Source organism: Scyliorhinus canicula, chromosome 7, assembly GCF_902713615.1.
Source record: "Scyliorhinus canicula chromosome 7, sScyCan1.1, whole genome shotgun sequence".
In the NCBI taxonomy this organism is placed as follows: domain Eukaryota; kingdom Metazoa; phylum Chordata; class Chondrichthyes; order Carcharhiniformes; family Scyliorhinidae; genus Scyliorhinus; species Scyliorhinus canicula.
Window position 1 is genome coordinate 179,856,174 of NC_052152.1, and position 13,565 is coordinate 179,869,738.

At 43.2% G+C, this 13,565-nt stretch overlaps 1 protein-coding gene across 5 annotated transcripts in view; it reads right to left on the reverse strand.

The window, feature by feature from the left end:
- Positions 1 to 13,565, reverse strand: part of LOC119969595 (nucleolar protein 4-like) — a 430,219-nt gene that overhangs the window by 277,197 nt on the left and 139,457 nt on the right. For all 5 annotated transcript variants that reach the window (XM_038803408.1, XM_038803407.1, XM_038803409.1 and 2 more), the window contains exon 5: positions 8,347 to 8,488. In XM_038803408.1, the coding sequence (XP_038659336.1) occupies positions 8,347 to 8,488 (142 nt within the window). The remainder of the gene's footprint in view (positions 1 to 8,346; positions 8,489 to 13,565) is intronic.

A 13,565-nucleotide genomic window follows, 5' to 3' on the forward strand; every position in this document is an offset into this window, starting at 1 on the left:
GTATAGAAAACAGAGTCAATCAGGGGAAGGTCAAAGAGAGTTTCTCACATTTTGAGTAAGTGTCGTATAGCTGTAGGTAAATAGTATTACAAAGAGCTTTATTTTCAATTTCAGTGGGCCAACAATATTTTAACTTTATGTCAGACAAGTAATTAATTGTATGACATTAATGTACTGGTACAATGATGGATGAACAACGATGGATGAACTGCTGTCATGTTTAACTTACACGGAGACTGTGGAAAACATCTGAAACCACATGCTATGCCTCGAACTACCTATTAGCAATGCTACAAGACCCAAATATTGATGCCTTGGCACTTAACGTAATAGGTAATAGATGGACAATCTGGTTCACTTGTATTAGATTTTAATTGTCATTGCCAAGAAATGTGAATATTTCTGATGTGATATAAAAAGCACAACTAATTGTGGTACATTTTGCCAATATTTAATACTCTTACATGATTTCTACCAGTACTACACAACTTTAATTATACCTACAATATGGCAAAATATAATAATAATAATTTTATTTGTTGTTGTCACAAGTAGGCTTACATTAACACTGCAATGAAATTACTGTGAAAATCCCCTAGTCGCCACACTCTGGCGCCTGTTCGGGTACACGGAGGGAGAATTCAGAATGTCCAATTCACCTAACAGCAAGTCTTTCGGGACTTGCGGGAGGAAACCGGAGCACCCGGAGAAAACCCACACAGGCACAGGGAGACGTGCAGACTCCACACAGACAAGCCATGAATCAAACCTGGGACCCTGGAGCTGTGAAGAAACAATGCTAACACTGTGCTAGAAATTTTAAAAAGTAGGAAATACTTTGAATTTTTTCAACTAGCCCACAATTAAAAATGTATTAGAAATGTATGACTGGGGCAACACGGTGGCGCAGTGGTGGTATTGTTGCTTCACGGCGTCGAGGCCTGAAGTTCAATCCCGGCTCTGGGTCACGGCGTGGAGTTTGCACATTCTCCCCGTGTTTGCGTGGGTTTCGCCCCCACAACCCAAAGATGTTCAGCTAGGTGGACTGGCCATGCTAAAATTGCCTCTTAATTGGAAAAAAATGAATTGAGTACTCTAAATTTATTTTAAAAAAGAAATGTACGAGTGACAGTGTGGAGTTTACACATTCACCCAGTGTCTGCGTGGTTCTCACCCCCACAACCCAAAGATGTGCAGGATAGGTAGACTGGCCACGCTAAATTGCCAGCTATGTGGCATGTCAGAAATCCTTAGAAGATTTGGAGAACTGAAGCCAGAGAAAGAATATCCGGGTTGTTGGTCTGTCAGAAGGAGTGGAGGGTAAGGCTCCTGTTAAGTTCTTTGAGAACTGCCTGCCAGGCTCTCTCAGGCTGGACGATTCAAATTACAAAGGGTGCACTGTATCCTTTGAGGTCAAAGGACTACCAGCATCTCAGAGCTATAATTATTCACTTTCACAATTTTAAAGATTGCCAGAGTCGTGGAGATGGCGGGACGCAGTGGGACCTGGCTCTATTGGGGGTGGGGGCTTGTTCCCTATCATTTCTTTTTGCAATATTTCTATTAAGCTTTTAACATTTTATACATTAAAAAAACACCCCCTGCCCCAAACAGAACTAGTACAAAAAGAAAGACCCACAGCACCCCCTCGTACCCCAATATCTCGAAAAGACTTGCTCCCTGTCTTATTTTATTATAATACATCATGTGAATTGGAAGTGGTAACATTTGTGCGCTACAATAAATGTCTTTTCTTATCCTTGAGCATTCCACAGACTTTTATTATTCTAATGGTAGGTTTGTTTCAAACACGAGCTATCGGAGCACTGCAGAGATAGGGGGTAATCCCAGTGCGAGCATGTGCGGGTAATCAAATCATTACAGATCCAGAGATAGGGGGTAATCACACCTATTTAACCTGGGATTACCCCCTATCTCTGGATCTGTAATGATTTGATTACCCGCAAATGCTTGCATTCCAAGCATTGTCTGGCATCTCTGACTTTGTCTATATAAATGTTTCTGGAACATACCTCTCCATTCACCTGAGGAAGGAGCAGTGCTCCGAAAGCTCGTGTTTGAAACAAAACTGTTGGATTTTAATCTGGTGTTGTAAGACTTCTTATTGTTGAGGAATGTTCCCCTTAAACTATTGTGGCCAGTCATTTGTTTGCTTTTTTGTTAGTTGGGGTTTCTATATTATTGATGATATTCTGCTTAGGTACAGCCGGGTCCTTTCTCCAGAAGGACATGCCTCTGGTTTTGCTCGAGTTGGGGTGGTGTTATGGCGCACGCCTGACTGTGGCGTGAAAATCCTATCCAATTTTTTTTCTGGTAGTTTACTCAATGGCGGTAACTAATTTTAAACTTTACTCTTGGAACATATGAGGAATTCATCTTCCTATCAAAAGGATAAAGATTCTTTATTTTCTTAAGAAGGAGAAAGTGAACACAGCCTTAATACAAGAGACTCACTTTGATGACAAGGAGCACTAAAAGTTATCGTAGGATTGGGTGGAGCAGGGTTCCTTTTTTGCTATCTTCTTGATGAGCAACAGGAGTGTGGCAGTTTTGGTCAACAAGAACGTCCCCTTCAAAATGGAGAATTGTATTAAGGATGAGGGAGGTAGGTATACGTTTTCCAGGAGCAACATTAGAAGTTTAGTGAATGTGATCCAGGTTTTCCAGAAGTGGGCACCAGACTCTCCTTGGGTGCGAAGAAAACCTTTGTTCGGATGGAGTGGGATTATCTGGTGTACACACTGTGGAGATTTGGCTTGGGTGAGGAATATATCCAATGGTTTCAGATGCTGTATCATAGACCCTTGGCGGCAGTACTCATAAATGGTTTTAGGTCCAATAACTGGCTTGCAGAGAGGGATGTCCCCTGTTTTGTTTGCATTGGCCAAAGTTGTTTGGGAGGCAAGTGGGAGGGACCCCTTGATATCGTGTCTGGGTTGTGAGACGAGGCAGCATAAGATAACACTTTATGCGGATGACGTGCTGCTGTTTGTGTCAAAGCCGGATGACTCAGTTCCCACTATTATTGCTGTGGTGGATAGGTTTAGTGCCTTCTCTGGTTACAAGATTAATTTTACAAAATCGGAGGCTATGCCAGTGGGAGAGTTGTGGGGCAAACCTCCCCCTACCTTGCCGATTTCCCTTTTAGGTGGTACCCGTTGAGGTTTGAGTACCTGGGTGTTACAATTACCCTTCTTCTAAGCAGTTGTATGTGGTTAACGTTCCTCAGTTGATTGCTTCTATTTGATGGGATTTAGCCCATTGGTCTTCCTTGCCAGTCATATGGCTGGGCAGGATTGCCTTGATTAAAATGAATCATAGAATTTACAATGCAGCAGGAAGCCATTTGGCCCATCGAGTCTACACCAGCCCTTGGAAAGGGCACCCTACTTAAGCCCATGCCTCCACCCTATCCCGGTTACCTAGTAACCCCACCTAGCCTTTTGGACACTAAGGGACAATTTAGCTTAGCCTGCACATCTTTGGACTGTGTGACCTAGATTGCTATCACGCTTGCAGATATTGCCAATCTTGTTGTCAGCTGGAGTCTAAAAGGAGATTAATGGGATGATCAGTTTGTTTATCAAGAATAAGAAGAAACAGTTTTTGTGTGTGTTGGATTTCTCTGTTATTTAAAATGTAATGCCTCAATAAAATATTTTCTAAAAACAAGAATAAGAAGAAACCTTGTCTAAAGTTCACCAACTACAACTCCCAGGTTCCAAGGGGGATTGGGTGTCCCAAGTAATAGGCTACATCAACTGGTCACTTGCCTTAGATTTATAACGGATGGAGGAAGGACCCTGCCTCTCTATTTCGCTCGATTTTGAAGCAGACCAGTCGGTTTATGCTTTTTAAGTCTTGTTATTTCATGGGGACAATAGTACAGGTTCTGCTAGATATGCAAATCCTATTATTGCTAATACTCTTAGAGCATGGACGAGGGTCCTCCAACGAGAGGGGTATCTAAACTGATTACTGCTCTTTCAACATCCAGGGCAACCCGGACGGACTTTCCATCAGGTCTTATGGACCATGGATTCAACACTTGGTGAGACGAGGCATTTGTAGGCTGGAAGATATGTTCCGTGATGCTTCCGTGTCATCCTTTGAGCAGCTATGCCAGCAATCTGACATCCCAAGACACTCCATTTTTGAGTAAAACTCAGAAACTTTATCCTGAGTAAGACAATTCTGCATCTTAGATCCTCTATTTCCCCCGGTGGAAACAATCCTGATATCTGCAGACAAGTGATCAGCAGGTTCTATGATACCTTATGTTCTAGATCCTGTGCAAGTACATTGGGTATCTTGCAGTCTTAGGAAAAAGACTTGGCAACTAATATTGATGAGGAGACATGGGATAGTATTTAGGATTATGCCAATAAGATCTGTTTATAATAGAATGAGGAGACTCAATTAAAGATACTGCAGCATTTACATATCATGCCTAGTCTGAGACACAGGTTTGATTCTGTTATATCTCTGATGTGCCTAAAGTGCCTGATAGTGGAGGGTCATTATATGGATCTGTGTTAAGATTCAATCCTATTGGTCTGGTGTAGTTAGGGAGCTTGAGAGGATATTTGACAGAGCCTCAGAGCTTAATCCTCTGTTCCTAATTCTGGGAATCCCAGGTGGGAGAATTACTGATGTTAATGAAAAAAGGTTGTACCAACATCCTATTTTTCAGTTTGTAAAAATATCCTCTGCCCCTGGGTTCAATTCAAAATTGGCATAAATTAGTCATGGAATGTATTTCTATGGAATTCCATGGGCGGATTCTCTCAGCCCGGGGCCAGGCCGGACAATCCCCGCGACCGGGCCACGCCGCCCTGATGCTGGCACGCGATTCTCCGCAAAGCGTGTTGCCGCTGTGCTGGTCGCAGGCCGCTCTACGCGGCCGGTCCGCCGATTCTCGGGCCAGGATGGGCCGAGTGGCCGCAGTTAAAACACTGAGTCCCGCCGGCGCCATCCACACCTGCTCACAGCCGGCGGGAACTCTGCGTGCAAGGGTCGGGTGGCGGCCTGTTTGGGGGGGGGGGGGGGGGGGGGGGGGGGGGGCCTCCGATGCAGCGTGGCCCGCAATCGGGGCCCACCAATCAGTGGGCCGGTCTCTCTTTTCTCCCCTAATTGGTTCTGATTGGTCCAGTATTAAAGGTGGAGGCAATAGTTTGCAAAGTCTGTTATTCCAAGTCATTCTGTCTTGTTTGTTCCTATATTAGCAAATATCTTTCCTCTGTACTGTACTTGTTTTGCATTGAAAATGTTTTTGTTTTATTACTTATAAAAAAATTAAAACCTAATTATGTTTAAAATATATATAGTTTTATAAAAATAAATGAAGGTGGCTAGCTTCCTAGTCACAACCATGTTAAAATCTCACTATTAAAAAATTGATACTAATGTGTAAATGCAACATGCCAGTGACTATGGTATTCATGAACTTTGATATTAATAAGATTCTGAAATGGGAAAAGAAAGCTACCTTTCATTAGGATAGATTTTAAATTTGCTGTCAATAATTCAAGCTTTTGTTTTTAAATCAGAGTACCCAATTCATTTTTTCTAATTAAGGGGCAATTTTGCATGGTTAATCTACCTACTCAGCACATCTTTGGGTTGTGGGGGCGAAAACATGCAAACACCATACGGACAGTGACCAAGAGCTGGGATCGAAACTGGGACCTCAGCGCAGTGAATTTGCTGTCAATAATAATAATCTTTATTAGTGTCACAAGTAGGCTTACATTAACAATCCAATGAAGTTACTGTGAAAATCCCCCAGTCGCCACACTATGGCGCCTGTTCGGGTACACAGAGGGAGAATTCAGAATGTCTAATTCGCCGAACAAGCATGTCTTCCAGGGCTTGCGAGAGGAAACCGGAGCACCCGGAGGAAACCCACGCAGACACGGGAAGAACGTGCAGACCCCACACAGACAGTGACCCAAACTGGGAATCGAACCCAGGTCTCTGGCGCTGTGAAGCAATGGTGCTAACCATGAGGCATGAAAACACGCAACCAGAAAAAAACTTCGCAGTTGTAATTTCCATTTGCCTAAAATGGAAGGCACATGTTCTTGTAAGCTCAACAATTGGCTATCCACAGAGCTAGGAGCAAGTTAACAAGAACAACAGCTCAGGAAAGCCAAGTACATATAGGAGTATTACTGGCATTTACCAATGCAGCTTACCAATAAAGAGATCTGATACACTTCGTACTACCTGTCCAGCTACAAGGATCCTTCCCATTAGAACACAGTTTGCAAGGTTATCTAGTGCAAAGAGGAATACTAATTAAATAAATAAATACTCTTTATTGTCACAAGTAGGCTTACATTAACACTTCAATGAAGTTACTGTGCAAAGCCCCAAGTTGCCACATTCCGGCGCCTGTTTGGGTACATGGAAAGAGAATTCAGAATTCTCAGCTGGTACGGGAATTGAACCCACGCTGCTGGCCTTGTTCTGCATCACAAACCAGCTGTCTAGCCCACTGAGCTAAACCAGCCCCTATTACAATGCACAATAACTATAGCTCCATAAATGAGGTCAGCTAGGTAGCCGATCAAAAACAAGGCACTAAGTATCATTGACCCGTCTTTCTCAAATAGTGGATTATCAAGTATGTTGTGAAATGTTCACTTGATTCCAATCTGGACCAGGTGTGCAATCCTGAAAATGGTCAATCATTAGACAAGCAGCAAGTCTGGGTTTGAACACTACCTGAAGAGGCTTTAGAAGACCACAGCAATTCCTCACTTAACATTGTTGTTGCTTTTCTGAATTGTGCAACTTTAAATGAAACACACAGGCAAATCTAGTTTTCCCATTATGACAAAAATCAATGTAAAAGTTGTAATTAGGTTCTGTTCTCATCAGAAAAAAGTAAAAATATTGTACCTTGTAAGTTGAAATACTTTACATTGGTAAATTATTCTATTTGTAAATGAAATGTAAAGAAATGTTCAAATATCGAAGAAAAATGCTGTATCTAACTTACCTCCATTCACTGCCACACTCTTTCACTGCCTCCCTGGCTCGCCAGCTCTTCTGCTCCCCAACCCAATGCTCATTGCCCCTCCAACTCCTTGATGCTCAAGCTTGTTGCCTCTCTCTTTCCCACCATCTGGCTCACAGTCCTGGCATTCGCCAAATCTCTCTCTTACACCGACTGCTCCTGTCAGTGAACCTCCCGCTCATCTATGAGTAAGGGCTCACGGGATGAGCAGCAAGAGCAGCTGCGAGTTGCCGAGGTAAGCTGCAAGCTAGAGAGGTGGCGAGATGGAGGCTCGGTAATTAGAAAAGGCAGGAAGCAGGGGAGGCCACTCATGACCCTACTTGAGACCTGGTATGAACCAGACTTTAAAATGAAACGCACAACGCTAAAGAAAAAGACAGATCCTAATAACGGACTGACATTTTTAACACATATTTTACTCTGTTTCATTATGTGACCATATTTCAATTTGAAAATACCTATACATCCATCAAAAAAATTATTACTTTCTAAGAATATTGCCTTTTTTAGACATGTACATATGAACGTGCAGAAACTATGGGCGGGATTTTCTGGCCCTTCCCAAGGTGGGATCTTCCAGTCCCGCCACGTCAATGTGGATTTAAATGGATTGCTGCAGGCAGGTCACAGTTTCAGCATAAACACAATTTATTATGTGAGTGTTTTAAGAAGTTGCTACAAAATAATTAGATGGTATAAATACAGATCTATTTTTCCTTTGCATGGTTAGTTCATTTTAAAATATCATTCAGCAATGAAAACAAGCCTACACCTTGGGCATGTTGCAGAGGTAAAAGACAAGAAATGGAATAAAATATCAGACTGTACAAACTTTATTAGATTTTAGCTATGGCTAGGACTCTTGTCTCCAAGTCAGACGGTTGTGGGTATCAAAGATTTGAGCACCTATTCCACACCTACATTTCAACGCAGTAGTGAGGGAGTGCAGATATGCTGCAATGTGGATAAAATGTTAAACAGGGATCACATGTTCCCTCTTAATAAGAGCAGAGTTCTCCCAGTGTACTGGGTAATATTTTTCCCTGAATCAAAATTATTAGAACAGATGGCTTTCAACTCAATAATGTTGCTGTTTACGAATCGGTTTCTGCATTTCCCTACATTACAACAATACTAAAATTCAAGGTATTTTGTTGGAATGTGCTGTAAATTGCTATATAAATTAGAGTTATTTGTTTGTTATTACATTCAAAAGATAGTTTCCATTTTAATTGGCCAGAAAGAAAAATTGCAACAATCCCAGTTTCTTGATTGATTTCATCATTTAACTGAGAACTTACCATATTCTTGACTATGCAGATTATGCGGGCTGTGCATTCTTTCTTCTTGACTGGGGCTTAAATCAGAGTTCACACACTGGTCAGCTGAAATCCATGTGGTGTCACTCATATCAAAATCATCGCTGCTCACCGAACTTTCATCCTGCAAGAGAAAATTTGTTCATGACTATCAACAGCTGGTGTTTAAGCCCAGCTCCATTTCATCGAATGTTGTCAGCGTGCAATGAAGTAGCCGGACGTACACAGTTTAGGTAAACACGGATCCTTATTATGTCATGGGGTGAAAAGTCAACTATTGAGAGAGTGTGGATTCACACACTACCCCATAGAAATTCCTGCCAGCAATAAACATTCTGGTTTCTAGAGCAACACATCATTGGGACCAGCCATAAGCTGTTTATCAAGATAGCCGAGTGCCTCTATGAGGTATTGGAGGGTGGTTATGAAGTATTGGGCCCAGAGACTAAAATGCCGAAGAAAGTTGGTAGAGATTTTAGAAACAGTGCTTTTGTTTAGGTTGTAAGGAACAGAATGGTTCTATAAACTGGAGAGAAACAGTGTCTCCATAAATGTGATGTGGAGGTGCCAGCGTTGGCCGACATAAATGTGGAACAATGTCTCTCCGAAAGGGACTCGCCTTGATGAGACTAAATCTGTCGAAAATGAATAGATTCAAAAATCATTTGTTTTCTATTTTTAAAAGTAAAAATCAATTTGCTGAAGATTTTTTTTTTTTAAAGTGTTCAAAGCAAAAGGAATGGAGCATTTACGTAAAAATTCTAAATGGGCACAGAATGAAGAGGGAGAAAACAAAATTGTGCACATTTGTATGTTTTCTAAGTACAGCTTTGTCTGTAAACACTCGCCACTTTGACCTCAACATTTGAGAAAACCGATTTACTTGCAATTGGTTTATATTTTCTACTGTATTTCAGCAAGATTATTTCCAAACTACGTCAAAACAACTTGCTGGCCTAATTAACTTAGTAGGCATTCACAACCCCTCCTTCTCTCTCAAATATTGCATACCACATTGAACAGTACTTCAATATTTCATTATTAGGAGGTTAAAAGAGAATCGTCCTGTGCAATATTGCTTAATCTTTCTTGAAGGAGTATGTTCTCAAGAGTAACATTAACATACAGATAGCACCATGCTACAGATTTTTATATCTCTCCGATGTCTTATGACCTGGGACATATCAAGAAATGGATATAATATAAACATTTAAAAAGTGTAATTTTGAAATTGCTGCAATTTCAATCACTCAACCAATCTTCAAGGTATCTTACAGCTTATAGCATGGAGGATTCAATTGGTTTGTTTATTGCCACCATTGCTCCCTTTTCTATGTAAGTGATGACAGACATTAGTGTTCTGAGAGCCAGCCTCTCTAGAGACAGGTTAGAAAGATTCAAGAATCTTCATATAAATTATGCATCCTTTCAGTTCAGTGGTATTTATGCCCGGGTTGCTATGGTAATACAATGACTGTATATAAATGGACATCACAAACCCCATTTCCAGGGCAATGACTTTCATAACAGTTAAAAGTTAAAATATGCAAAAATCAAATCTTTTCATTGCTAAGATGATAATGCTGCAATTAAGGTGCTCAGCTCACAACCATGCTTATAAATTTGCATCCTAAGACTGTCTTCTCTCCATTCTGTCAACCACAATGTAATTTACCCAGCTTTTGAAATAGGTGCTGAGAGGACACACCTGGCAACAGCAAAAAGGATCACATCAGGCGGAGGAAAGAAAAATCAAGAGTAGTATGTCTCACTCTAAAATAAGCACAATATTTGGCTGAATGAATAGCGACAATGCATTGCACAAAAGTTCATGCATGATTCTTCTCTCACCAAGCTGAAGGTTGCACAAAGCCAAAATGTTCTACGCCGAAATTTGTGGAAAACATATAAGCAAAAGAAAAAAGAAAATATAAGCTCCCTATCCTACTTTTTGGTTCTTACTTTATTATATTAAAATGGGCAATAACCTGCTGAATGGCATCCACTATACATTTAAACTAAGGTTCTCTTCCAGCACCTCCATTTAGCTCAACACCTCAATTTAGCTCCACAGCGAGATCCCGGAAAATGTGGACCATTTTCTACACCTTGGGAGCTTCCGCTCAACAAAGGAAAACATAAGATGAAGGAATTTGCCATTGCCAGAAAAGTGCTGGCTCAGTCTTCAGCCATATATGGAAAGGAGTATTTGAGGACCATGATCTCAAACCGGAGACTAAGGTCATGGTTTACCAGGCAGTAGTGATCCATGTATAGGGAGGTGGACAATCCTAAGCAGGAACGTCTAGGCACTAGTGAAGTACCATTGTGAGGTCCCCCAAAAGGCATCAAACAACTTATTTTGGGCAGTCCCTCAGGTCTGAAGATGACTTGCTTCCACTCCGAGGAGGTGGGTTCTGCGGTGCTGAATAGTCCAATTCTCGATCCGAAGACTCTGGCACAGGTTTGGTATGTGGTGTTTGATGGGATGGGTGGGTAGGCCTGTCTGGATTATATGCTCTTTCTGCTGTTTATGCTTGGCGTCCGCGTGCTCCACCCTGTGACGCTTCCCGGATGCTTCTTCTCCAGTTTGTGCATTCTACGGCAAGTGATTTCCATGTGTCGATGGGGATGTTGCATTTATTTAGGGAGGCTTTCAGCATGTCCTTGTAGTGTTGCCTCTGTCCTCCTAGTGATCACCTGTCATTGCGGAGGTCAGAGTAGAGCAATTGCTTGGGGAGTCTGGTGTCGGGCATGCGGACAATGTGGCCTGCCCATTGCTGTTGGTCGAGCGTGACCAGTGGCTTGATACTGGGGATATTGGCCTGGGAGAAGACGCTCAAACAGCATTATCCTCTCCAAAGCCAATATGCCTAGTATCCAGGCACTAATCATCCAAAACCAGCTCTGCTGGATGGAACATGTCACTCATATGCGTGATACCAGAATCCTGAAGCAACTATTCCACTTGGAGCTCAGTTGCGGCAATGAGGACAGCTGAACCATTTCAGGGATGCTTTGAGGACAACTGTAAAAAGGTCAAACACCCTACTGAGCCGGGAAGTCCCTCGTCTATGACCAACCAAAATGAAAAAGGTTTATTCAGGAAGGCACTGAATACAGCGAGGGACTTCAGCAGGAGCACGCAAAGGCAAAGTTAAGGAGTCAGAGCGCACAAATCTCCGATCACCTCAACTGTCCAACTCTTCAAGCACCACCTGGACACATATAGCAGAAACTGCAGATTACGCACTGGACTTCAGTTATTTCAGTACCCAGCAATTCTGAGTGGAAGCAAACCATCCTCGATCCCAATAAGGCTGTCTAAGATGACTAAAACTGAAAGATCTGGGCCATTACAACAAAGTCTAAACTTGTGTCACATCCAGCAATGTTATGAGGTTTCACACTGGCTTCAGTAAAATTTAATAAACAGGGAAAGTTATATTTAAAACATTTTAACAGCTAAAATTATATTACATTTTGGGGCATGCAATAGAACATTAAAATAAAGTGGAGAAAGAATTTTTAAAAATAAGTTAACTATATGGGGCAGCACGGTAGCATGGTGGTTAGCATAAATGCTTCACAGCTCCAGGGTCCCAGGTTCGATTCCCGGCTGGGTCACTGTCTGTGTGGAGTCTGCACGTCCTCCCCGTGTGTGCGTGGGTTTCCTCCGGGTGCTCCGGTTTCCTCCCACAGTCCAAAGATGTGCGGGTTAGGTGGATTGGCCATGCTAAATTGCCCGTAGTGACCTAAAAAGTAAGGTTAAGGGGGGGGGGGGGGTTGTTGGGTTACGGGTATAGGGTGGATACGTGGGTTTGAGTAGGGTGATCATGGCTCGGCACAACATCGAGGGCCGAAGGGCCTGTTCTGTGCTGTACTGTTCTAATCTAATATACCATTCCTGTTTAGCATTATCTGAAAGATCTGACACGTGGGGCGTGATTCTCCAATAACGCGGCAGGGTGTCCACGCCATCGTAAACGCCGTCGCGTTTTACGGCGGCCTGAACAGGCCACTCCCAGGACTAATTCTGGCCCCTACAGGGGGCCAGCACAGCACTGGAGCGGTTCGCGTCGCTCCAGCTGCCAATCCTGGCGCGAACTGTGCGCCGCGGGATCCATGCAAGCGCAGTTGCGTCAGTGCCAACACGCACATGCGCAGTAGCCTCTTTCAACACGCCGGCCCTGACGCAACATGGCGCAGGGCTACAGGGGCCGGGACGTAGGAAAGGAGGCCCTAGAGGCCGGCCTGCCGATCGGAGGACCCCGATCGCAGGCCAGGCCACATCGGAGCCTCCCACCCCCACAGGCCGCCACCTTTAATGCAGAGGTCCCGCCGGCTCAGAGCAGGTTATAACGCCGTTGGCGGGACTCGGCTCTTTTCTTACGGCCCATCCGGGCCCGAGAATCGGCGGACCGCTCCCGTGGCCTGCGCCGCGCCAATTCGCCACTCTGCGGAGAATCACGTGCCAGCATCGGGGCGGCGTGGCCCGTTCACGGGGATTCTCCGGCCCAGCCCAGGGCTGGGAGGACCCGCCCAGGACATCCTCAATTTCCTCACCCTGTCTCCATACTACTGAATTTCACATTGTGCATTGGTTGCCAAGAATGTGCCCTGTTACTATGCTCAGATGACTTCAAAACATTATTTGTAAGAAGCAACCTGTGTCCCTTGCCGATATAAGTGCACACAAACACAATCCCAATTTATTAAGAATCCATTCGCAGCCAACAGTTATTCTACACAGCAAAATTGCCCAAAAAAACCCTGCACAGACTGTGTGGCAGGTTGCCACTAAAGCACTGTACTTAACACTTTTCACTAGGAATTGCTCGAATGCTTGGTATAGAATTTCCATTAACATAACAAGAATTCTTGAAATGATTAGGATTGCATGAGTTATTGGGCAGCTCAGTGTTCTGTAGCTTGTTTACGCAAGTCAATGCTGGTGGATAATTCAAACCAAACTGGAGCTTGCCACCACCCACCTTTTATGAGGTTTATCTTTGAACTTTTTCCCCTTCTGGTCTCTCACACAAGCTATGTCCTGTAACAGAAGAGCACACAGATGGCCTGCTTTCAAGCTCCCTCCGTGTTAATCTTGAGCTGGTTAAAAGGAAGTGCATGACAGCATGCCCTAACATACACTCCTTTTAATATTTTCTCAAACCCTATTGCAAAGTACATGAGCTCCA